Source organism: Parus major, chromosome 6 (assembly GCF_001522545.3).
Source record: "Parus major isolate Abel chromosome 6, Parus_major1.1, whole genome shotgun sequence".
NCBI classification, from domain to species: Eukaryota; Metazoa; Chordata; class Aves; order Passeriformes; family Paridae; genus Parus; species Parus major.
In genome coordinates, this window is record NC_031775.1 from 26,949,460 (window position 1) to 26,975,338 (window position 25,879).

Consider the following 25,879-nt stretch of genomic DNA (forward strand, 5'->3'; position numbering starts at 1 on the left):
TTTTTTACAGAAAGGGATAAATTAGCACTGGAATGGTCTGGCCAGGGAGGTGGTGCAGTCGCCATCCCTGGATGTGTTTAAAAAGAGACTGGATGTGGCACTCAGTGCCATGGTCTGGGTGAGGTGTTAGGGTTGGGTTTGACTCAATTGCCTGAAGGTCTCTTCCAACCCTGTGATTCTGTAAAATTATTTCAGAGAGATGTCACTAAATTCCATATAAATAATCCTGTTAGAGGCAGTAAGAAGGTACTTATACATAAGTTCAGTGTCTGCCAAAATGTCTGGTAACACTGATTTATAAATAAATATTATTTATAAAGATTATAAATATGTGATGCTAGTGGAGAAATTACTCGTTTAACAGACGAAAAAGTCTAACTCATGTAGAGTTGAAACAAAAAGGTTTGGTATGCTGAGGGTGGCAAGGCACTCATACTTGTTCAAAGTTTATACAGCAGTTTTCAAACTGCTGCACTGGAGTATTCTCCTTGGAGTGAAGGAGAGAATGAAGTCTAATACTCCAGATGGTTTTTGTATATTGCTATAGGGCTGCTTTTTCACTTCCATGGGTGGTTTTAAAGTCAACAAGAGCTCCTTCCCTTAAAACTAAAGAGGAACATAATATGAAAACTCAGTAAGGTTGACTTGGAATCCAGGAGGGTGCTGGAAAGTTTTTGTCCCACTTTTTCTTCTCCATTACTGATGTTTCTTTACCCAGACATTTGCTTCTCAAGGAATATTTCTTCATTTAAAAGGTTTGTTGGTTCCTCAGCACTCTAATGTGCAGTAGGCAATGCATAAAGCTTCACATCCAGTAAACTCAAGCAAGATATGTAAAAATTGTGTTCAAGGGGATAGAAAGATTAATGTCTAGCCTTATTGACAATTGAACATTTTGCTGAGGCTTTATGATGCTTTAAATAATTCTTAATGGTTCAGTTTTTTTCCTGAAGCTGACAAAATGTTCTTTTGCTGTCTGTATCACCTTTATGGCAAAATGATGTATTCATACAGCTTTTATTCTTCAGGGATACATTAGCTATCAGCCAAATAAGCATTCCATCACCTTTTGTGAAATATGCGTGGTGCAATAATGGCTGAAATCAATTTATAAGACCAGTAAAATTATAAATTTTACAACTTGTTTTTTCAAACCTAGACTGTAAGAATGCATATTTTTATTGGTAGGCATGATTTTAACAGGAGATATTTTGACTAGAGAATGCTTTAAAAAATAAAAATGGTAATTATTTCAATGCTTTATCTGCTATGGTATGTTGTATTTTTAGTATAGAGCCCATAATAAATATGTTTACATCCTTGGGGTATTTTGAATGATGTAGTCACTATGAACTGTTGGATTTTCTACAATACTATGATTACTGTGATAGAGGTGCCCAAATTATGGGCCAGGGATCTCTGCAGGAAAAAGTACCAGAGATCCATAGGTAAATCTAATCAATGTTACTGGGATTTAAGAGGACTTTGGAACCATTACTGGGATCAGGCACAGTGCAAATATAAAGAAAGAAAGTAATGGTTCTGTTTCTTTTCTCCTTCCTTGAGCTAATGCTATTGCTAATGCAGAAAAAAATTAAAGATGGCTGGAAATTAAAACCATAATTAAAATAGAAACATACAAAGAAAAATATGAGTTGAAGAAAGGGCAACCCAGTTAGAAGCTGAACTTAAGTGTGACTGAAATAAAGAGAAAGACAGGAAATTATATGAAAAAGCCAATCAAAGGACAAAAGAATGACAAGGAGCTAAAAAAATACCCAAACCAGTCATCTTTATAGTTGCATCTTGTGTCACTTTGATGCTCCCAGCTGAGTTTCTACCAACTTTGCTTTTCCACTAAACCCAGCCTTTGGTTCCATGGCTGCCTGAGCACATGGTAAGCTTTCCCCTTGGAGCCCCTGAGTAATTACTTTGAGGATGCAGGTTGAAAACTTTTTAAAGGCATGACAAAATGGTAACTAAAACTCTGAGAGTACATCAGTAATGCCATATTCTTCATGGATCAAGTTGCTGTAGTTACAGGGACGTAGCTTGGTTTTGAATTGGAGGGCAGTCAAGCTGGGGACAGAGGTTGTGCTTGATCTCTGCAGTGGAAAGGTGAAGTTGTGTGCTCTGGGACAAAAACTGCAGGCTGTTTCCCTAACACACTCATAACATAAAATAACTTTTCCCCAGTGTCGTGATGAGAGTACTTGTGCATTAAATACACATATTATGTTTTCTGCTGTCGTGATATATGTACTTACAGGGAAAAATGGAGCTCTTAGTTTGACTGTTAGTGATACAGACTAAAATGATTTGCAAGAAAACCTTCCTTTTTTATATAGGCTGCATTAGCCCTTGTTGTTCCTTGGATCCCTGATTTTGAAAGGAAGGAAGAGGATGTGCAATACCAAGCCTTGTGGTCCTGGGAAAACTTTTATCTTTTTTCCTTAACTATGCCAACTGCTTCCTAAATCCCTTCTGTTTGTACTCCAAGAAGGTAGTTCAGAAAGCTCTAAAGAAATTACTGTCCACCTCAGAGTGATCAATTCTGTTCTGACCTTTGTCCAGGGATGGCAAATTCTGTTAAAATACAATTATTTTTTTCCACTCTGATACTAATGGTGTCTTTACAACTGTCATCAGATAGCTGATACATTTCTAGTAGTATTGCATATGTTATGCTATCAAATTACTATGGAATGAGTAATAGTTGTTATAGAAAAAAGATATAATTCAGATTTCAAAAGGTTTTGAACAGTTGTGATTAAAGAATGGGTAAAAAAATCGACTTTTCTGGATTTTCACTCACTGTAATTGCTGACATTTCAATAGCTTTAAAACAGATCTAAGGACTTGCTTTGCATCCCGATATGATGCAGACTTAGTAAATGTGACAAATCTTCAGAAGGACAAAGAAAAGATGGAGGCATAATAACAGGCTTCAAATGCATGAAGGGAAGCTGAAAAGAGAGGGAGATGATGAAGTGCCTTCCCCCACGCCCCCATTTTGGTTGAGGAGGAAGTAATGGGATTAGGTTGCAACAAGAAAGATTAAGGTGGAATACAAGGAAAAATTTTTACTGGTTAAACTGTGAAAGATTACCTAAATATGCTATGAAATGTGCATTATCACTTACACTATCCTTTTTAAATTTTCAAATGTCTCAGGCTTTGGAAACAGGTAGGGAACTAGCTGATTTTTCTTTAGTCCTAATATTCTGTACTGTCTTGGAGTCTGAGATCTAGAAAGCAGTGAGGTATTGAGTAAAGATAAAGTATTCTGATTATATAGCAAAAGGAGCTGTGTATAGCCATATGGATATGGATATTTACCATATTTTGGATCCTGAATGTTACTGAGATGTTACTAAGTTGTATAGTGCTTGCTTTTGAATCTGTAGCATTTTAGTTACTGTGGAGTTAAAAAGCTTTCCATGGTATGCAGGTTTCCCCTGGAGCTGAGACTGGTTTATTTGTGTCAGAAGTATGTGTGTGCTGTTTTGGTTGCTGATGGGCAATAGTTTGGCATTGGTCATATTTTGAAGAAATAATTACTATTCTTCTTCTTGAAATAACCACACCTAATGCCAATAATTCATTTAAATCCTGTCACTTGAAGTCTCTTTTCAATACAGAGAATGAGAGAGTTTGTATTCTTGGTGTAAAAATGAGCTTTACATTCAGTTGTCCTAAGATGTGGCTTGCAGTAAAGATATATGTGCTCCTTCAGTTCTTTCTGACATATCATTGTACAAATATATAGTTTGAATTATTTTATATTTGATTCATTGCTGCATTCTGTACAAAAATCAGTAATAAATTGCAGGGGTCTTTTATGATAAGGGAAGTTCTGTGACTGTAATCTGTTAGTTATCTGCTCTTATACAAATTAAAATGGTTTCAGGTAGTCTCTGGTGTCAAAATAGTAGCCATAATAGTAAATTAAATTTATTTCTTACCTTAAATTATGAAATATTTTAAGTTGTACAAAAATATTTGCATTCCTTCTTGGAAATAAATGGTGGTGCACAAATTAATAAGTCCAGACCCTGTACACATGCTTAAGATTTGTCAGCTAAACCCCTGGTGTAGCAAAGAAAGCATGAAGAGAGAGTACCACTCAAGTTACCAGGTAAAGTTACAGGGTCCTTTTTAAGAGTTACTTCAATGTGCAAGAAAATAAGAGGGAAGGATGAGGTGAATTGGGAGCATGACGGAATAGGGTGCTCCGGGAAGAGGCAGGTTTGGGTTTCCAGGTGAAGCAAATCCTTGGGCAGTCCTTGGAGTGCTAATTCAGCTTGTGCCAGAAATATTGAAGTCATCAAACCCTGTCTTGAACAGAATCAGGCACATTCTGTATTGTGGTAAAAATTAGATGAGAGAATCACAGCTCAGCCTTGTCTGTTCCTGGGATACCTTTCAGTCTGAGGTGTTGAAGAGCTCAAAGGCAAATATTCCAAATCACTTTGATTAATTTTTTTCTAAATTTTGCTCAAGTCTTATTTAAGGGATGATTTTGAAGGCATGAAAATTAAAATTCAGTAATAGAAAATTCATTGTTGAATTGGATTTTGGAAATAAAGCAGCTTTGACTGTAGGTGTGAATGGGTCCTGGCTTGCTGTCTTGGTCGTTTCTCTTGGTGTTTTGTTTTCTTCAGGGTCTTGCTCTGTTATGTGTTGTGTGTCTGGGAAATATGTAACTTTTAAATAGAAATTGTAGAAAAAAGTAGAGTTGTATGTGTACTAAAGGCTGCACATAAAGTACCAAAAGAAAGCACTATGGGATATTGCTTGGAACAATTTTGTTTCATCTTTGTGATGTTTTTTAGTATTATTTTCAAACTTATTAATCATCTACTTGGTTGTCACTGTTAAAAAAATTGCTCTAGCTGCTTATCATCTTGTCATTTTCTTTATGCATGGTATTTTAAAAAATTATCCTTACAATTTCTGAGATGCCAGGAAAAAATTCTTTACAGTAACTAATGACACAGGCAATGAATGTATAATACATTTAATAATAATAAGATAGCGTAAGCATTTTGCTGTATTGTCATTTTCTTTAATAAGGGGAGAATATTGCAGGCAGCATTCAGTTTTCCCAGAATTGTGCTGCCATTGTTGCTTTTACACAGAAAGAGACTGGGAGTCCCAGCACAGCAGGAACGCTGTGTCTTAACTTGCACTGATTGCTCTCCAAGCAGCCCTAAAAGGCACCTGATGACCATCCTGTAAAAGCTTCCAACCACACAGGCTTTGGGTGATTTTTTAAAGCAACTCTGCAGCATTTCTCCTGCCTTTATAGATATTTTCTTTTCTGTTATCACACATTGGACATTCACAATAACAGAGGCAGCAGCTTCCCCCCACATTTGGTTTGTAATGATCGTTTGGAAAGGTGAAGTTAATCTTTTACTGGTAACTGATCTTTTTTACCAGATCTTCAAACCTTTATCAAAAGCCAGTATATTTTTAGCAAATATACACCATGTGTGCATCACCTGTGTTTGTACACATATGTGCATACATCTACACATGCTTGAATGCATTCCACACAAACTTTGACATCTAGACACAAGCCACCCAACTGGCTTGTAACTACAGGAAATGTCTCAAGACATAAAAAAAAGGAAATCAGACAGGTATCAATAAAAGACTAAGTTGTCAGAGTTACTTTAAAGTACCTTAGAGGAAGGACTTTGGTGAAATTTAACCCAGCAGTAGATTAATTGTATTGATACACATTAGTGATTATTTGTGTTGGTTAAAAGAATAAAAACTAGAACTTCTTAGTGGTGTGTTGACACCGAAGTTATGTCTGAAGGATGATCTTCCATGGTGTTCAAATCTTGCTGTTCAGAAAATGTGATTATTCTGCTGAGTTACTGACAGCTGAGATGTGAGTTTTGAGAGAAGAGGCCAAGGGTGCCACAAGCCATTACTTCAAGTGTCTGTGAAAGGGAGACATGAGAAAGATGTTAAACTCATCCAGGCAGAAGATTGACAATGGTCTCCTTGGATTTTAGGTTCTATTTAACTTTTAAAGGTGCCTAATGGGTGACTTCACAAATTGTTTTCTCTGGCACTATTTTCTGTCCTTTTTACCTATTCAGCAGTGGTAACCTTCATAATGTGTTTTCATCATGGCCCTCTGTGGAGGAACTGATTCTGATTTCCTTCTTTCTTCTCCAAAAGAAATACTGTTAAAAACTGCCATGGGCACCCTCAAGAACAGACAGAGCTCTGTTCCTGTAGGGCACAAAGGACAATCAATGTCTTATATATTTTAAAAGATAATTCAATTTGATTACCTAAAAGTAATTGTGGGGTTCCTTAGATGGGCTGCCAACACCAAAACCCACTCTAATGCACATACTTTTAAGTAATATGCATTCTGATTTTTTAGCAGCAAAAGCATCAATTTGAATTTGGTTATCTATGGAAAAATAGAAGAAATGTGCTAAAGAAAACCAATTGGAAATAGATCCCTGGAAAATTGGCCCTTAGAGCCCAGGGAGATGTAAACAGGATGCCTTTGATCCACACCCATATTCTTAGAATATAGTTACACATGTATAGATGAATATGTGCACAACATTTGTATGTGAGTTTTATGGACAGCAGATTACATAATTTCACACATTACAGAAAGCAACCTGTCTTTCATAAAGGAAAAAGTTGATAACATGACAAGGAAAACAATTTTTTATTCATGTCTTTTTTTAACTAAAATTGTTGTGTATGTAGTTGATAGAAAGGTACCTGCTAATTTACATTTAGACTTATTTTTCAAGGTTTCAAAAAGTTATTTAAGCAATGAGTGAACAGAGGGCAGCAGTCTTAATTTTTTACTTTATACTGTCTCTATTTAGCTTTAAAATTACCTGTAGGGATTGCATAGGGCAGGTAGAGAAACATCAAATATAAAGCATCTGAATATAAAATTTTATGACTTTATTTAATACAGTAAACATAGAAATCGGATTGTTTCCTTAAGAATAATTTTATTTAGTAAATATCAAATATGCTGCCATTGTACTATGAATTCTGGTGTGAAAACACCTGTTGACTAACAGCTTCAGGAAGTGATGTATGATATTTCAACAGGCAAAGTTAGGTGGGTGCTGTTGGCCTGAGAAATAGCTTTTTGGAGTCCAAAAAGGAGAGAGAAAACCTTGCATTTAGAACTTCATCAAGAGACAGCTGTAAACTTAGACTTTTTTTCTTTTACAACATATAGTTCTATTTCTAAATGTTTTCTGCTCAAAAATCCTACGTTCTAGCACCATGAGTCCTGTTAAAGTTGGGCTAAGAGCTTTTAATGGACATCTGCTGGAAAACCCAGAAATGTAGGATGCATACTCCTTAATTAGCAGTTAATCATCATCAAAAGCATTTACTTCTGCATCTTCCCAAAGCAGAACAAATGTTCAAACTGGAGTTTTGACTCTCTAAGACAGTATGAAATGGAAGCTTGGGATACAAAGGTTTTATATGGTTTTTCTACTTAGCTGACTTAATGTCTAGCATATGGGGAATTGTATTTGTGGATTTCACTGCTGCAATAGCATGCATTTGGCATTCCATCATTAGCTGCCTGAGATTTACAGGAAATTTTGTATTAGGATAAATATTGTGTTCTAGAAGCCCTCTTTTCACAGTGACTAAGTATGAAATTAAAAAAATCAAAAGTATCTTTTAGTCCAGGCACCTTGAGGTTAGTCACAGGAAAAAGGGGATTTTCAGTGGATTGGATGCTTATGACACAAGGCCACAGGAGTCTGTGTGAATAAGGACATTTATGTAAAAGTAGGTAAATGTTGGAAATCAGTGGAAGAAAGAGTACAGTGTGCTTTTTTACTGTCTTCAGGTACTAGAATATGGAACTAACTTAAAAAAACCTGTTTGCTTGTACATTGGTTTATAAAAAACAGTCTGTCACAAGTTCACAGCAAAACTCTGTGATAAGAAGCTCTAATTTAAGATTATTCAGACAAAGAAAATCTCACATGCTAAATTCCAGAAGTTAACGTGATTTTGTTTCTGCTGTACAAACAAAATATCCGAAGGTTTTGACAAATGAAGGGACTGTCAAGAAATCCCATTTTGCAGTAGTAGTGGTGTTTTGTTTTGTTTTCCTTAATTTATTTTTTTATGTTTCAGTATTGAATAGAGATGACACCAATGTCTCGGATTTTTTAAATAAAATACCTTATCACAGAATAAAAACACTTACTATTAACTAAAATGCTGGAATTGCTCTTAGTAGAAGGAAAAGGGCTTCTTGGTTCATATGAAACACAAAGAATAGGGATTCTAGCACAATAAGCTATTCAAGAAATGTTGTTGCTTTTTGCAGAGATTGTTAGAGTAGTCAGAATAAACACTCTTTTAGGAAGTTTTCCCCAAAGGTGACGTGAAAATTTATTTTCCTTCAATGAATGCTGTTTATGGAACAGTGGCCAAGGTAATCTGACCACTGAGGGAAGCCTGTGCATGGGTTTAGTTATGAATTTAAATTAGTTTCATTTCTATCAGAATGTATTCAAAATTTGTCCTGTGCTACTAAACCAGAAGTGGGTTTCCATAGGAAAAACTTAGTTGAGAAAGTTGGAATAAGACAACTTAAAAAATTACTGTTCCAGTTTTTTTTGACTGCCAAGCAAAATGTACTAAGCAAACTTCTCAATACACTGTTAATTCTTGTGTACACATATACATTTCTTTTTGATTTTTTTTTTTTTTAGATTAGAGCTGTATTATAAAGTATGATTTCTAGCACAATTAATTGTAAGTTCAAACAAAAAACTCAAAATTAGGAAACTTTTTATAGACACATTTGTATTCCATAACCTACTTAGAATAATCTTAAGTGAAAGACCTGGAGTTACACTTCAAGGAAAGTCATCATTGTCAAGTATCAATAGACATTTAGATATTCATAATTTTATGAGAAAAAAAAGGAAAACTGTTGAATGTTAACCTCCAGAGAGAGACTATTTGCGTGGCCATGGGATTTTATAATATTATGACAGGATACCTGTTCAACATGTTTAACATTTTTGATGTTTTTCCTTGACTGCATATAGAAGACTTTTATAAACTTCCTGTCAAGTAAAACTGTTTTAATCTACCTCTTGACTCTCTAAATTTGATTTTACTTCCTAAACCAGCATGTATGTGCTCATTGCAGAATGATCTGATGTCAGGAATAGTCAGCATGGCAAAGCACTGGTTCAAGCATCACCTTAGGATTGCTGTTGGAACAATTGATTGTGGAGAACCACTGACTTTTTTTCCTTGCCTAAGAAAGTTTTCTTTCCATCCTTAAAAATCACAGTGCAATTGTGTATTTAAATCACTAGTCACCAATTTTATCAACTACTGTTTTGTTCCTTAAGCCTGATGGCTACGTTAGGCTGCTGTGCATAAGTGTAACTTCTCCATCCAGCCAAGCTGATTCTAATTTACTCAAGTGGAGTGGAACAAGGCAGCTTTTTTAAAAAGAAAAATGAAAAAAACCTTAAACTGTTTCTGAGGTCTACTATGCAACAAAAATATCTGAAACAGTAGAAAGAGTAGGAACAACTTGTACTGTCTTAATCTGTATAAGTAGCAGGCTTTTTGTGCTTGTTCAGCATCTTACCCTGAGAACTAAGAATTCAGGCATCCTTTAATTGATCACCACTTATAGCTTTTATAGATATTGAAGAGATACAGCAGTTTGATTTATATTATATTCCTTTATCTCTGTGCTTATTTAATCTACTTGCAATGATTAATGACAATTCTCCTGCTCTCACTGATGTTAGTGATCAAGTCCTCCTGCATGCTCTTGTGGAACACAGTTTCTGACAACGACGAACGAGTCACTCTGCATTCTTATTCTTGTGGTTTTTTTTCAGGTTTACATGCTATAAATTTATTTTATATGATAAGGAATATTTATAAAATGTATTTCTGATGTGCTGTCTGAGCTTTTTATCAGTATGTTCACCTTTCTAATGAAATGTGTAAATCCATTGGTTTCCAAATGATGTTCCTAGAGGAGGTAGGCAGGGTATGATTTAGAAACTTTCAGCTGTCTAGAGATGTACTGATTTTGTCAGCCTCTGATAAACAAACATATTTTACCTGTATTGAAGGAGATGTCAAGAGCTCATGTAGATGCTGTGTCTGGCTCAGGAGGCACCGGGGGCAGGCAGCTGCAAGCTGAAGATGACATTTCCTTAAATCACTGCTACTTGATCCTCAAATAAACCTTTGACTAAAGCCAGTCTTCTCATCCCAAAATGCAGTGGAAAAAGCAGGAATTTTGCTTGTTTCTAATTTCTGCATCTCCTCTTCTATGTGTGTTTTAGATTGAAATGGTCACTCCTTTCCCTAAGGGGGCTTGGGAACCCCCCTTCAGCTGGTGAGAAAATAGATTTTGAGGCATCATTCAGCCCATTCCTCAACTGATGGAGTGAAGAACCTCAAAAAAACTTGTCATGGCATTTCAGTTTGATTGCAGTTGATTCTGTCTTCATTCTCTGAGTGCTGAATGAAATACATTATAATGCCAGACCACATTAGTTATTTAAGGAAAGAAAAAGCCTCCTTTGCAATGGAATACATTAAAAATCAGTTGTATTTTGTACCTCCTAATAGCTAACGGAGGGAAATGATTGGGTGACTTCTTTAAATTTCATGACATTTTTGCCTGATAAATTGTGTAAGTAATTTCTTTTCTTTGGGCTTTTACTTTGAATGACCAAGTACACACAAATAGTTGCAATCACCAATTGTTGACTTCAGATGTTTTTCACCTTAGATTGGAATTTTCCTTTAAGGCTGCTATGAATAACTTTTGAATGCTTTTAAATAATTTTGCGTTTCATACTGCTTTACAATATTTTTATTTTTGTTTTTGTGCTCTCTTTAGAGAGAATGGGGAGGAAAATAAGTCTTTTGGTGAAAGAAGGTTTTTGACCAAAATTTCCAAAATAGTAGAGAAGCTGCTGTCTTAAGAAAATTTAAAAGGACATAAAAACAACAACAACAACAATAATAATAGTAGCAATAGTAATTGTAATAGTAATAATAATAGGTACTAGGCCTTTTATTCCCTGTAAAAGTCTTAAATACATCTCAGTATGAACATTAGACCATGAAGGCAACCAAAATCTTCACTTTATATTTTTGCTTTGAAAATAATTATCATGACTTAGTGTTTTAGTTTTTACTACAGCTAGTAAGAGTTTCTCTATCTGATGTGGAATTATTTCTTTTTTAAGTGATTCTAGTTATCTCTTCCGTTTTCATGGGAGAAATCTCTTCACAGCTGAGAAAACTAAGATTTAGTTAAGGAATAATATTTTGAATCTTGTGAAGGGTCTGTTTAAATGCTTGGATATGTAAAAAACTGTCCCATACATCAGATGTAGAGTTCAGTTTTGAATTGAACTCTTAAAATCTGCAGGTTAACCCAGCCTAAAATTTGTAGGCTATTTAGTAAACTCAACTAACAACTAATAATTATTATGTTTAGAAATGAAGTGTATAAGTGGAAGGAATGAAAAGGAAACTGATAAGTATGACATGTTCAACTTATCTCCAAATAAAATATTCATAATAATTTCACTTGGATTTTCTCAGTTTGCTATGTCCAAAACTAGTGTAAAAGTTTCAGTTTTTCAAACAGATTAACATGGAAAGCATGAAATTGCTGCTACTGTACTTCATGAGTTCATGTGGCAGTGTTTTGGTGCACCATGTTTTTTGGTATGAAAAGCATATTATTCCAACAGCAAGCTATAAAAACTCTGTACAGCGGCATGAGAGATTCAGGCACAGTGTTACTCTTGTTAATTGTTAAGATTCTGCTCAATTCCTAACAAGAAAAAAAGATCCTGTCTTTCAGTGTTAATCTTGTGTGTTGCGTTTTCATTATCTACTTGTATTAAACAAAATTATGGTTTTCCGAGCTGTCTTTATACTGTTCCTTGTTGATGATTAAAGACAGCTTTACTGTGATTGCTGGAGAGGTATTTATTACAAATAAACAAAAGAAATCAGTTCACTTTTCAGGATGAATGATTTGAATAGAAGGAATAATGAAATACAAACACTGCAGAGCTATTTTACCAGAGCAAAAATGGCTAAAGAACAAATACAAGCCTTTAATTGATGAGGGTTGTCTTTAAGTTCAACCAATCTAAATCTTGATTTCTGCCACAGATAATCAGTCTGTTGGTTTCTGGGTTTAATAGGATAAATATCCCACTTTTGGAATGTATCTTTAGTCCCCAAAGCTAAGGAGATGACACCTGTGATTTCCAGATTGCTTGACTGTTGCTTTTCAGGAAAAAGTGATTGCCTTGCCAGTGGTCTCATGATGGCAGTAGCTTTAGTTCAAGGTTGAGTGAAATTGCTGTGTTTTCCTACGACTTTGAGTTCCATATGTGAGTGACAGAAATCCAAGATATTTGTCTATTCATCTCTGTCTCACAGTTCTTAGCACTGTGTTAGTGCACCTGTGTTTTTTCTTTTCTCTGCTATTAGGCTACTATAAAGAATAAATTGAGACCAAAGAAAGAGAAATCGCAAGGTAAAACAAGAAAGAGGAAAATAAGATTAGTTATAGATGTGTTAATATTTCTATTAATACTGATTTATTTTGGAGGATAATCATGTCACTGTAAAATGACAGTTCCATTTCTGCATGTACAGCATTATGTTCTAATAGTGTCTTTTTTCCTGGTTTGTTTTTTTTTTTTGGTACTCCTGTTTTTATTGGTCATTGCTTCACAGAAGTTCTTTAGCTTAATTTCAATGCTACTCAATTAATAATATTGCAGAAGTGTTGTTGGCCTGTCTCAAAGGCTGAATGGGTGTATTTCCTATAAAAGCAACTGTTGAATGCAAAAAGGGTATCAGGGACTTCCAGCTAAATAAACATTTCTAGAGGATTAAGTGACTAGATAGTTTTGCAATATTAGTAATGTAGAAAATGGTCTCTGTAGGGCAGTTGTCATCTGAATAGACTAATGGATTACATAGGTGAATATTTACAGGGAAACTGAGCATTAAAATGTTGACTCTAATAGAATTTTATACTCACTAGTTCTTATTTAGTCTAAGAGAAACATTGCATCTCCTTTTGATTTAATTTATGCCTTGAATGTTAGCAAAATTAACAAAGTAGCGCACCTCCATATTTAATGGCATTCTCATAGTTTTCCTTTTAAAAAACATCAGCAAGGTGTCTTATAGTAATTATCTATGTGCAGCTATTGTTTAGAACCTTTCATGTAAGCAAACGTATTTACTTTAAATCACCATCTGTAGTGAGCTCCATTTGAGAGCAAAAATGCTCTTGCAGCTGTATGTTGGAGATGGGGGCTAAGCAATAAGTGTTTTTAAATTCAGTTGTTTAAAGCACTGCATGGAAATGGTGATGGGTATTGTTTTGTTGTCAGCATCAGCAAGAACATTTATATGCTGAGCTGGCAACTTGGAATCAATCATACTGTGGATTTATTATTTAATAAATTCTATAGGGCTGTGATTTTGCAGCATGGATTTGCTCTACTGGGTTGTATTGTTTTCATATAATCTTTCTGTTCCACTTAGAATCTGCATGTTGTACAAAAGAACATTTTGAGCTGTTGTTTCCCTAAAAATAGAGTAGGTATTGCAAGGCTGAGTTTTTTTCTTGTAGTTTTTAAAACTCTAATGTCATCATTTAATTTAATATGTAGAAAATAACAAAACAGAGGTCTAAATCCTATCTTTAAAGCAGGTTTTTATTGTGAGCCATAGATTATTTATTTAAAATATTTAATTATTGGTAAAAAGCATGGTAATTAACTATTTAAAGTAACTGTTTAAACAAAAGCAGGTGTGTGTGATATAAACCCAAGCTGGAGATGAGTGCACAGAATGGTATGGGAGGACTTGAAGTTGCTCTGAGCTCACTGTTTCTGTCCAAGGACACAGCACAGTAGCCAGAATCATGGAACCATTTCATTTGGGAATAACCTGTCAGCTCACCCAGTCCAACCATTACCCCAGCACTGCCAAGTCCATCCCCAGGGGCCACATCCACACATCTTTTAAATCCCTCCAGGAGCAGAGAATTCAGCACTTCCCTCGGCAGCCTGTTCCAGTTCTTGGCAGGCTTTTCAGTGAATGAACTGAAGTGTTGGCCTCAAAAAAAGTATGGAAAATATAAATTGAATCTCTTTTCCTCATTTCTGCCAGCTGACAATGATTGATACAAAATACGATTTTAAAGCTGATTCCAAGACTTGGTATATTTCTAGTAGCATTAGGCTGGGAAAGATCCTACCTTAGCTGCAGTTTTAACTGCATTCACTGAGAGTGGTTAAGCAGAAACAAATGGAAAATACTAAAGAAAATGTGTATAGAGGCATACAGAAATATTGGGGTGATGGAAGGGTGTCAATCTTCTTCCAAATGTCCTACAATATTGTCCTGCTTCTGCTATTGCATTTCTTTGATCACATACACTCACATTTGGTTCAGTAACAGCAGTGATGGCTTATATGGTTTTTTTTTGGGTTACACCCCACATAGACCCACAGATTGGTAGGAATCCATTTTTAATCACACACTTGCAAGCCTGAGATAATTAACTGCATATAAAAAGCATATTAAAATATGCTTATGTTGCTGTGAAACAAATTTTTTCTAGATGAGATTTAAAAGGTGTAAATGCAAAGGTGTTGGGATTATCCAGGAACAATGAGATTAATAGGAACTTTCTGAATGAGAGTAATAAATGTTCATTGAAGTGCTGCTACTATATAATCACTTATGTTTTCCACTTTCACATTTGTGATCTACCTCCTATTAAGTGAGCAATAATTGTGGGAGCAATCAATTAAGGTTAGTTGGCAATAGCTTTTATATTTGTCAAAACACTGACACCTTTTGGAATGTGCTTCAGAATTCACCCTTTTAGCTCCTTTATAACTTCTGTGCTGTCTTGTCGAGCATCACTGTTAAGAGCACTTAAATATAAGCAGAATAAGCTGCTAAGAATGTATTCCTGTATTTTTCACTGAAAGCATTGCAAAGATTTACACAATTAAAATTAACTTTTGGAAAGAGGCTTTTCCAGCTTAAAGTGCTCAAATAATAATTCCATAAATGTAGAGTGGAAAACATGAATGGATTTGGGAAAACATAACTGATAATGCAGTGGCAGCACTTCAATGGACATTTATTGCAGAGTGTCAAGAGAACAGCAGAATTACAAAATGTAGGATTTTGTGGTAACTGTAGATATTTCTCACAAGTGTTGTGTTATGAAACAGAAAAACATCACACATCACTATGTGCTGCATAGAAATTTCTGGTGTTTCTTGTAGACAGATAAAATACCTGGCCCCTCCTTAGTAAGAATTCTTCCTTGAGTTCAGCTGCCTATTTAATGAGCTCTGAGTGCTGAACAAACCATTGAAGTCCTGAAATGGACATATTATTTCAATAATATCTTACATTTAATTAAGTTTTTACATTGTCTAGTACCTTTTCCTCTATTTGTCTTAGACTGTGTCAGAGAGGTGAGTCTGTATGGGATGGGACACTGTCAAAGAAGGATTTATTGTGTGTTATTCCTTATCAGTATAAGGGAAGTTTAAAACTCAGTCTGTGATAGGAATTCAATATGAGAATATAAAGTGGAAAGTAAATTTTTATCTTACACAGGTCACCACTTGGTACCATATCTGTTCCCAAGCAGAATCTCATATATTAAATTCTTTATCTTAGTCATAATTAAAACTTCAGTGAAAGTATAGTATGAACATCATGGTAGGTTCAGAGTTATTTTTGATTAAAGAAGGACTTTGAGTGTGGTGTGAATATTAGCAGGGAGTCATTCCATTGATGCAGGGATGTACTGACAAATTTACCAGGGAAAGATCAGTAAATTTTGCACACTTGGTCAGGAATAAAAAATGGCTGCCTAAATAAGATAATAATTCAAATAAACATGGAAAGGAAAAGGGAGAAGAGATCTCTAGAACTGGGAAGAGGAAGATATTTTTGAGATGAGAATCTGTCTGGCAGCAAGAGAGGCAGTGAGCAGACCACTGTGCAGAGAATTACTTTAGCCTTAAAGTGGAATGGAGTGATGATGATGTTCCTGTGATTCCCCTTCAATTCAGATTTCAGGAGCTTTTCAAGTTGTCTGTTTCCTGCTTCTAGAAAATTCTTGTGGGCTACCTGTAGTGCTTACTCCATCTTTGTTCAAATGGTTTCAGAGATATCTTTTTGTTCACTTTTGTCTTAAAAGCAAGAATTCCAATTATATTAGGTCTTTTACCAAACATCTTCAATAATACTTTAATTAGACTTTTCTATCTAAATGGATTTTTGTCATTGCTTTTGTCATTGATCATGATTTCACCCTGTATAGAAAATGATGAATAATTTTCTGTATTGCACATTGAATGGTGGGTTTTAATGGCTTTTCTCAAACTGCTTTTACTTAAGGTGTAGAGGAGACCCTCTAGTGACACTTGAATAATTTTTAACTCTGCAGAAAATAAAGTAAGTGATATGTGAGTGAATTTTTCTGAAAAATATAAATGAAGTAGTAATAGGTAAATATTTCAATACAGCTTGTAGGAAGTATGTTTGGGATGAAGTATTAAAATTTATGAATATTCATTTAGTTATCAAGTAAAGTATGAAAAAACGTGAAAAAAGTAAAGAGGAAATCTTACTTTTCCTTTTTGATTTAACAGCTTGCACATGCAGTGGACATGCAAATATCTGTCACATGCAAACAGGAAAGTGTTTCTGCACAACAAAGGGAATCAAAGGAGACCAATGTCAACTGTGAGTACAATTAAATGTAGCCTAAAGTTATTGCAATCCTTGATTAATGAATAATCACTTTTTTCCCCATTTCACATCCTTGTTTTCCTACTGAGTTTTATGATTGACCTGCTAATGTTTTAGTGGTGGATATAGTGTTCCCTACATTTCTCAGGAAATTTCACTGTTACTTAGGCTTTTGTTAAATAATTACATCACAAATATTAGTAATCTTCTGAAGATGCTAAAGACATCTAAAAAATCCATTTTGTTTCCAAGAACAAACTGGAGGATTACCTCTATTTGTCTTCCTTTCTCTTAAGTTTTTAAAATATTACTGTAAGAAAAAAATAGACATGAGTTAGTAATTACATTCATTATATTTGTCAGTTATCTTGATGGGAATTTACAGTTATTCAAATTTTAGGGTTTTGGAACCTCATTAAGGTGTTTTAGACATTTTCCCACATCATAAAACTGAGACTATAGGAATGTGTAGGCCTGTCATGGAAAGTCTTCTTTTTTTGCACTGGAATAGCTTTTTTTTTGTGTTTAGAGGAAGAGTTTGCACTTTCATAACAAATGGATTACTAAAAACAATCAAATACTGAAGTGGTAAAACTTATCAAGTAGGAGAAATAACACATTGAAGTTAACTGTGAATAGCCTTATAGTTAAAGATGTTTCTTTCAGTCTGTTCTATCAGGTACACTGCATTATTTAATAGAACCTTATTCATTTTGCAGTTATAATCATTCTAGTAGTATTTGCCAACAAACTTAGCAGTGTTGTTTGGAAGTGGGGAAAAGGCACATGAATCCAGGTAACTCCTCCCCAGCAGGGAGAGGTGCCAGGTCCTCCTGCTCTGCCTGGCACAGCACATCCACTTACACTGGGACTGTGAATTTGTCTTTGATACACCCAATGAGCTGGCTTGGATCCTACCCTTAACACTTCACTTGATTAATTGTAAAGAAACAAGAATTTCTGATGCAGAGGATCTGTGTATATCCGTGAGAAAGAGCTGTGCTGGCAGCTCTACCCTTCCCCTGCTACCTCTGGGATTTTGTGTCCAGCTAATTGAAGACTCTCAGGATGAGATGAGAAATCAAGATTACAACTAAATGGTGAAATTTTATCATGACAAAAGCTGGAATGATAATATCTTTAAGCTCAGAATTAAGTCTTCACTGAGAAGTCTTTTTTTCCCTTTTTTTGTGCCAAATTAATCAGTTCTAGGTGTTAATGAGTGATCTGATTACCAGCTACCAGCTATGGACTTGCATTCATGCCATTCTAACTATACAAAGGACAGGAAGAAAAATCCCCAACAATTTTTTCCTCTGTTCTTCCTAACACTGGAACCACAGAAAACAGTTTCTGTGCTGAAAATGCCAATTCTTTACTGACTACCCTCCACATAAGGCACTCCTTTGCAGGCCTTCACCCCAGCCTGTTTTTCATGTATCTCTGTGGTTGTTGTTGTCCTTTGTCCTGTGTCTGTTTCATCACTGTTTTCTCCACTCTGATTTGGGACTTTTGTTTCAGATGATTGGTTGTGCTGCTCAGCTGTGTCAGTCAGCTGTCCCGAGTTTGTCTATCCTGAAAGGTTCTTTTATTCCACTTATTGAACTAGAAAAGGTTTTCCTCATTGTAGACTTACCTGGTCAGAATTTACAGCAATTGCACAACACAGATGAAACAGAAATTGGAATTTTGACTTCTCAAGAGGAAACTTAAAATTACACTTTAAGACTAAGAAATCCCTTTTTTAGTCACATATAATACATTCCCCTTTTAGATTCATACACAAACCAAAGGTTTGTCCAGGGCAAGCTCTGGTGTTAAAACATTTGATAGTTTAAGTGTTGGGGTTTTTTTTGTTGTTTTTTTTTTTTTTTAAATAAAATCCGAAGCCATTTTCAATTTTATTTTATTTGGCTGTGACTTCAGATTGTGAGATTCACATCTGTTGGGTTCATAAGCACTCAAACAAATAACCACAGATTTTGAGTTTGAGGATATCATCAAATGATATGTTTAGAATTTGTCATTTTACTCTGATGCTTGGTTTGAGAGACTGATCCATTAATGTGTGGAAGTTTCAATCAAATCTTTTTTAACTATTTCCTTTAGAACATCAGGAAATGAAGAACATGAAAAAAATTAAAAGCAATCACTAATACATCACTGAATGCAGTCCCATACTCATTCTAAACTTCATATGAAGAATATGAACTTGATTTATTTTGTATTATGCTTAAAAAAATAGAAAACTATTTCCTCTTTAAAAATCATTTGTACACTCATAACCTCTCTTGAATGTATCATAAGATATATATGCAGTTATTATCTAGAAGATAAGGAGAAATTTGAATCAGCTCAGTGCTTTCCTTGTATTTATTACTTTATTATATTCTGTATAAATCATCTAAAACTTGATTCAAATTGGGGATACTGTTCTCCATTGCTCTGGATGAATGTTTGGGGTTTTTTTTGCTACTTACTAGTTAGGCTGTTGAGCAATCTCAGCAGCAAACCTACAACCTTGTGGTTTGCTAAAATAAGGATTTCAATGAAAATTCCAACCTCTGGCTGTTCAGTGAGAAAGTTAGATTTATATTTCTGTCAAGAATCCTATTGATTAAGAAGTCATAGCTGCAGGGCTCTGTGTTACGTTACACACCATGCCTTGTGGGCAGAGTTTTTATGAAATCTGGGAAAGTTTACAGCACTTTTTCTTTTATTTTTCCATCCCTACCTTATCAACTCTGTGCTTTTATGGAAGATCTTATTTATTTTATTTTTTTATTTATTCATGTATTTTTTAGCATATCCATCTCCGAGTTTATTCATTTCTTAGTTGTGCTGTTGGATGGCATGAAGCACAGTGTCATTTGAAATCAAAATTAGTTTGGTAAAGCAGTTTGGAGCGCAGATTTGCATTTTGTTTTACAGTATTTCTTTAATGACACATGATTGTATATTTTTCAAATGTTAGTATTTTTGCTGCTGTTAAGTTGGTAGTTTCAGTTGGTAAAAACCTTTAGTAGTCTTCTAATACTGAGGAAATTCCTGGAATGGTTTGATTATTCTAAGTAACTAGACTGTAAACATTAAAAACAGATACAAATTAAAATACTTGGATTCTTGGTTTTCCCCTTAATTTTTTGAAAATGAAATATGTGATTGATAGTAACAGGAAAACCATGGTGACTTAAACCATATTTTTTTGAGAAAACTATTGCTTTGAGGCAGTTTTAAAATCTAATTTTTTCTAAGATTTGATTACTAGCTGCTGATTTTATTTTCTCATAGAATTCTGTCAACAGAGGTTTTAAAAATTCAATATGTTTTGGTGTATCCATATGCAGGATTATACACAGGGAACTTTTCAGGGAATAGGCTTGTGGGAATGTGCAGAATATGCTGATGAGATGTTTCAAAGTTCAAATTTTGATATTAAATGAGAGAAATTTCGCTGCAAGCAAGGAAGAAAAATATGAAAAGGATGGGATTAAGTGAGTAATTAAATAATTCTTTAAGAGGTTTTAGTAGTGCAAGCCTTCCTCGGGGATGTGTATGTAGGTTTTGTCATCACCATGTAAGAACTGAGCTAAAATTTGGCTTTAAAACTTCTGTACTGAAGAACTACTAGTTGGAAGGAAAATACTGGGGGAAAAGTATGATTTTAAATCTCACATTTCATAGTATATTTTATATACTATAAGAAGGATAAATTCAAGATTATAAAATTTATTGCTCATTTTAGTTCTTATAGATGCCCACACCATTAATTTCTTAGACATAGTTCTTCTGTAAAAGTGGAAGAAATACTATTTTATTTATAAAAAGATATGGTGTTTATTTGGTAAAACTCTTTCCTGTATGTAAGCTTTAAATAGCTATTTAATAATGTAAGGATCTGTGCATAAAAAATAAGCACTTATTGATAGTCTGCTATACATAAGATTTTAAAATATCCAGCCGTACTCCTCTGTATAATTTCCCTCCACAGAATGGTATAATTCCTCTTACCAGATGGAAAGGCAGGTTAAGATATACTGGGTTATGAGTCAAATTCACCATTCTATTGATATCAATGCAGCTTTATTTGCAGATAGCAGAGTAAATCTTTTCCCAATTTCCACACAGAGCTTCTCTCGCTGCTCTCCAGTAGGGCAAGAATTGGCAGCAATCATATAATGAATTCACTTGATTTGAACTTCCTTTATCAGAGACACACACAGAAATCCCAAAACCAAATAGACCAAAAGGAATTCTTTTTGCTGGAAATTTAATAAAAAATCCCCTTATTTTATTGGGAAACTTTCTTTTCCTGATTGAGGGTATAATACATTTAATACTGGTTACTGTGGTGGTTGGTGGGTTTCTAAAGTAAAGTTAAAAAGTATAATATTTAGTGGTTTAAATTACTACAGGAACAGCATTTTGGTGTTTTTTCCTCCTGATTTCAACACTTTCCCCCCCTATTTCTATAATTTGATAATATTCCACCATTAGTTTTGCATATTTGGTGGTATTTGATAGGAGATGTTTTCTACCTGTTCATGCTGAGTCCAGCCCTTGAGTTTTCAGTTTAAGAGAAAACTTTGACATGCTAATGCATGTTACTCCATTACCTGTGATGATTGGAGGAGAATTACAGCAAAATCTGTCATGTAGCTGTTGGTGGGTTTAGCAACTGCCTCTCTTCCTATTTAACTGCCTGAAAATTTCATCTTGCCTCTGTAAGGACAGGTTTGTGCCCTCAGCTGGTTCTCAAAGAGCTGGATCATTAGCTTTCTAAGGAGAACAATAAAATAAAACTCCTACTTCAACATTTATGAGTACATTTATGTTTAAAATGTACTCATTTACTGCTCTACATGTAGTAATTATTGTCAGATGTTTCAAGGATTTCAGATATTTTTTCTTTTAATCCATGTTGCTAGCATCAATCATTTTTTCTTAAATTGCAGCTTTCATTTAAGCAATATGTCTAATACAAAACTTCAGAACATGACCCAAATGTACTCTAGTGCCTCAAACCCTCAGAAGGCACTTGAAACATTTGAGATCCAAAATTTGAAGAAAAGGAAAATGCAGGTTTTGGCAGTATTATATGTCACTCTTGGCCTTTGTGTTGATTTTTTTGTTGTTGCTGTTGTTTTTGTTCTGCAGTAGGCTCAGTGTATTCAGTATATTATATGGTATATTCAGTATATTATATGTAAAGTTCATGAGGCTCTCTGGGATTTTTCAGAGTTGCAGTCTCTCTGTAAGTGAAAGAACAGTTTTTGTAAGCATTATTACTTCCAAACATTACATTTTATTCAAGAAGTTGTCCAGTTTTGCAGAAATAAAGAACTAGTGTTGGAATGTCTTGTATCATTCCTAGAAGAAAGTGCTCTCAGAGCAGAAGTGACAGTGAGTGGCTGAGGGAGAAGCTGCTGAGCACCTTGCAGAGAGCTTTTTACCTTGGGACTTGGTTGTGTTCTGTCCCCATGAAATATGCCTTTTATCTTCCTGACTTTAGTACTAATTGTCTGGGAAGTGGGGAGCAGGATGGGAATGAGAGTTTCTCTTTCATGAGAATAAAGTAATTTTGCTTTGGCTTCTAAGTTAGGATCTTCCGTAACTGACTGTATGCACATATATAAAAATGTTTCTTGTTTTGGCAAGTTCAGGAAAGGAGAATCCTCTCACCACTGGGCTTTAGTTGTTTTCTAAGATTTTTTTATAGTCATGACTACCTCTTCAGGCTAACTCCAAAAATGGTAAGTTCAGAGCAAATCAGGTATTTTTTTACAATTGTAAAAAAAAAAAATGTAAAAAAATTGTAAAAATTTTAAAAAAATATTTAAAATTCTGCAATTGTAAAAAAAAAAATTGGCTAAAGAAGGAATGCAAGCAGTGTCCTTGTCTCTTGTGCTCAATTTGTTTACATTTGTATGTGTGCTGGACAGAGATTTAATTAATATAGTTTTGGTTTCCTATTTGAAACATATATAATGCTGGATTTTCTTTCAAAAGAAGTGAATCTCTTGTTCTTAAAAATTGTTCCTCCAGTGCCATGGCCATGTCATTCAGTGACTGGCATTTGAATAATCTATTTTGCTCAGTGCAGGTTATATCAGTGAAGCAGTGGAACAGGGCAGGCTGCCCAAGCCTTTCACAGATCCCATGCCAGTGTGACCTGTTTTGAATTCCAGTGCTCAAGCTTTATTTGTTGTAAGGCAAACCTCTTTATATAAAATGCTAGTAATTTTTGGTGCAAAGTGTCAATTGTCTAGGGATGTACAGTTAAGGTAATGCTTCTAGATGCTATTTTTATTAAAATAGAATAATAGCACAGCTGAAAAGAATAGATAAGTTTGCATATTCTTCATGTCTGAAAGAGACTCATAAAGACTTAAAGCTAAATATAGGAGGAAGACACTTATTCTGCCTTTAATTAGTTATGTACTGAGTTTGGACTGAGATGAGATTAGGAGTGGGAGTGATGCTGATGTTTACTCAAACAGGAAAAAGAGAAACAAGCATAGACTGTGCCCCATGGAAGAGTTACTGGAAGAGAGAAAGGGAGGTTCTGACTGCCATAAAATTGCTTTGTTATTGAGTCTGATTTTTTCTTACCCAGCAAAGTTGTAGCTTCAGTTTCTGTGCTTGTTTTTAGAAAGAAGGTCAAAGGGCTTTGTGGATTGGGTGGCTTTACATCTTGCCTTGGGCTATCTTTAAAGCAGAATTGCACTTATCTGCATAGCCAGTGGTTTTTCTCAGACAGGATCAGAATAGATTGCAGAGACTTAAAATTTGAGGTTGTCTTTTTTAACCCCAGTTCAAGCAGTTGAAAATGATGGGGCTCTGCTGCATTGCATCTGTCAGGGTGTGCAATGGAGGCACCTGGGGCTGCTTCTCTGTGGCCAGGACTGGAACTCAGTTAAGAGTTAGGGATGCTGAGTAATGTAAGTCACGTAAGCCAGAGCTCAGCATGAACAACTCTTCTTGTAAAGTACCAGCCCAGTGGGGAGAGGTGTTTGCAGTTACACCATCTCCTGGCATTGCTGCCTGGAGAAAATGAAAAAGGAGACTGGAGAATTTCTTGTACAACAGCCAAGAGAGTGTTCAGATTCCAGAGACCACTTACTGGAGGCTGCTGACAGTGGAGACAAACTTCTTTTCAATATATGGCTCTACCAGGCATTTGTCTTTCCTCACCTGCATGAGCCAAATACCCCCAACACTATAGTCTGTTCTTTCTGTCCAGATATAATGCTGGGGACTCCACAAAACACAAATACATGCAGCTTGATTATCATGCTCACTAGGTTTGTTAACCATTAGTATTATATTCTGTTCTTTCAGTTGCTTTCAGTTCTGTTCTATTCTGTTGCTGAGTTGGATTATGAATTGTCATTGTTCATTGGAGCTGTAATTAATCTCACAAATCAGAAATTGCCATGGGTAGGATCTGTGAATTACTCTGCAGACAGGGAGAAATAACAGATTTCCAGCAGAGTATGAAGTTGGTTGACCCTACTGTTTTAGTTAAGGATAAGTCATTCACTTTATAGAAGGAAAAAAAAAAAAATAACTGTTGGCTTTTCTGGCTACTCATCCTGCTGTCATCAGAAAAAAAAGACCTTTGGCTAAGTTGTGACTGACAAAACAGATATTTCAGGGAGTTCTTTTCATAAAATTCTACTATATACTGCTTGGTTGTAACTGATTAAATTCATTGTATGCTGTGTTACAGTAACAACCCTTTGCATCATTATTATTATTGCTGGCTGCTGCTACTGCAGTGAGCTTTGGACAATTAACTATGGAGCAGAAGGGAGGAAAGTGACACTACCTCTGTGGAAGGCAAATATTTAAGGAGATTAAAAAAAAAATAAATTGAGAGTAAACAGTCCTACAAAACTTTATGGAGGACAAACTTTTTCAAGGTGATCATCTTTCAGAAAACAAATGTTGCTAGTACAGTTTTTTATGGACTTGGTATCTAGAACAAAGAATTTGACATATTTTATTAGTTTTGCTTTCATGATGCACAAACATTGGTCACTTCTAGTATATATAAACATTTGAGGAATCAGTGGTGTCAGAGTGTTTTTAATTTTTTGGTGTTTCTTAGGGAATCTTGGTTACTGTAAGAGATACAGATCATCTTTAAAAATGGCTTATCAAAATGTTATGTATCATTGGTGGTCCTTCGTGCTGGAAAAGAGCTGAGGAGGAAAGCCAAAGCATTTCTGACATGCCCCCAAAAGAGAGAAGGGAAATAGCTGAAAAAAAGGACTTAACAGCAGTATTGCTGTGCCCTTCATCAATGTCCTTTATTAAAAAAAACCCACAATTGTTTTTGCTGTATAAAACCATCAGTTTTCAGTTGTTTGATAAGCAAATAGGTTACTTTAAATAGTTTTCAATTTAGGGTAAGGTCAGTCTATACTGATGGACTATTGGATTGCTACATCTGGAGATGTATTAACTGTTTCTGAACTTCTTTGTATAGCTTTTCCTTTCTTCTGTGGTTTCCACCAAGGATAAAATAGTTACTTAACCTTCTCTTGTAGAAGCAATTAAATATATCTAGTAAAAAAATTCATGAAATTCTTTCCCTGAATCATTCATGATACCACTGTAATGAGTATCTAGTAGGATTTTTCTACAGTGTTTTATTAGAGAGAAAGGAGAATTGGTTCATTTTCCTTAACTGATTATCAGAACAAATGAGGTTTGGCTGGATGAAGTTTAGGGAGAATGGAGTTACATTGTAAAGAGAATTATGATTTAGTTACAGACATTGATTTCAGTACACAAAACTGGTATTTCATTATGTGCTGCTGGACTTCAACTACTCAGTACTAGAAACTCCACTTGTGAGACAAACAAGTAAAAATTGTTGTGGGCCACAGCTATATTGAGTTTTGAGACAGATAATGCAGTTCCTTCTCATTTGAAAGTGATCTGTAAAATTGAGATGATTTCAAAGGAACCCCAGCTGTTTCTGAAAATAGTATATTTTGCATGT

At 34.9% G+C, this 25,879-nt stretch overlaps 1 protein-coding gene across 4 annotated transcripts in view; it reads left to right on the top strand.

Annotated features, from left to right (window-relative positions):
- The window catches only part of ATRNL1 (attractin like 1), a 431,935-nt gene that overhangs the window by 116,592 nt on the left and 289,464 nt on the right, over window positions 1–25,879 (top strand). For all 4 annotated transcript variants that reach the window (XM_015633605.3, XM_019007290.2, XM_033515621.1 and 1 more), the window contains exon 20: window positions 16,767–16,860. In XM_015633605.3, coding sequence (XP_015489091.1) covers window positions 16,767–16,860 — 94 coding nt within the window. The remainder of the gene's footprint in view (window positions 1–16,766; window positions 16,861–25,879) is intronic.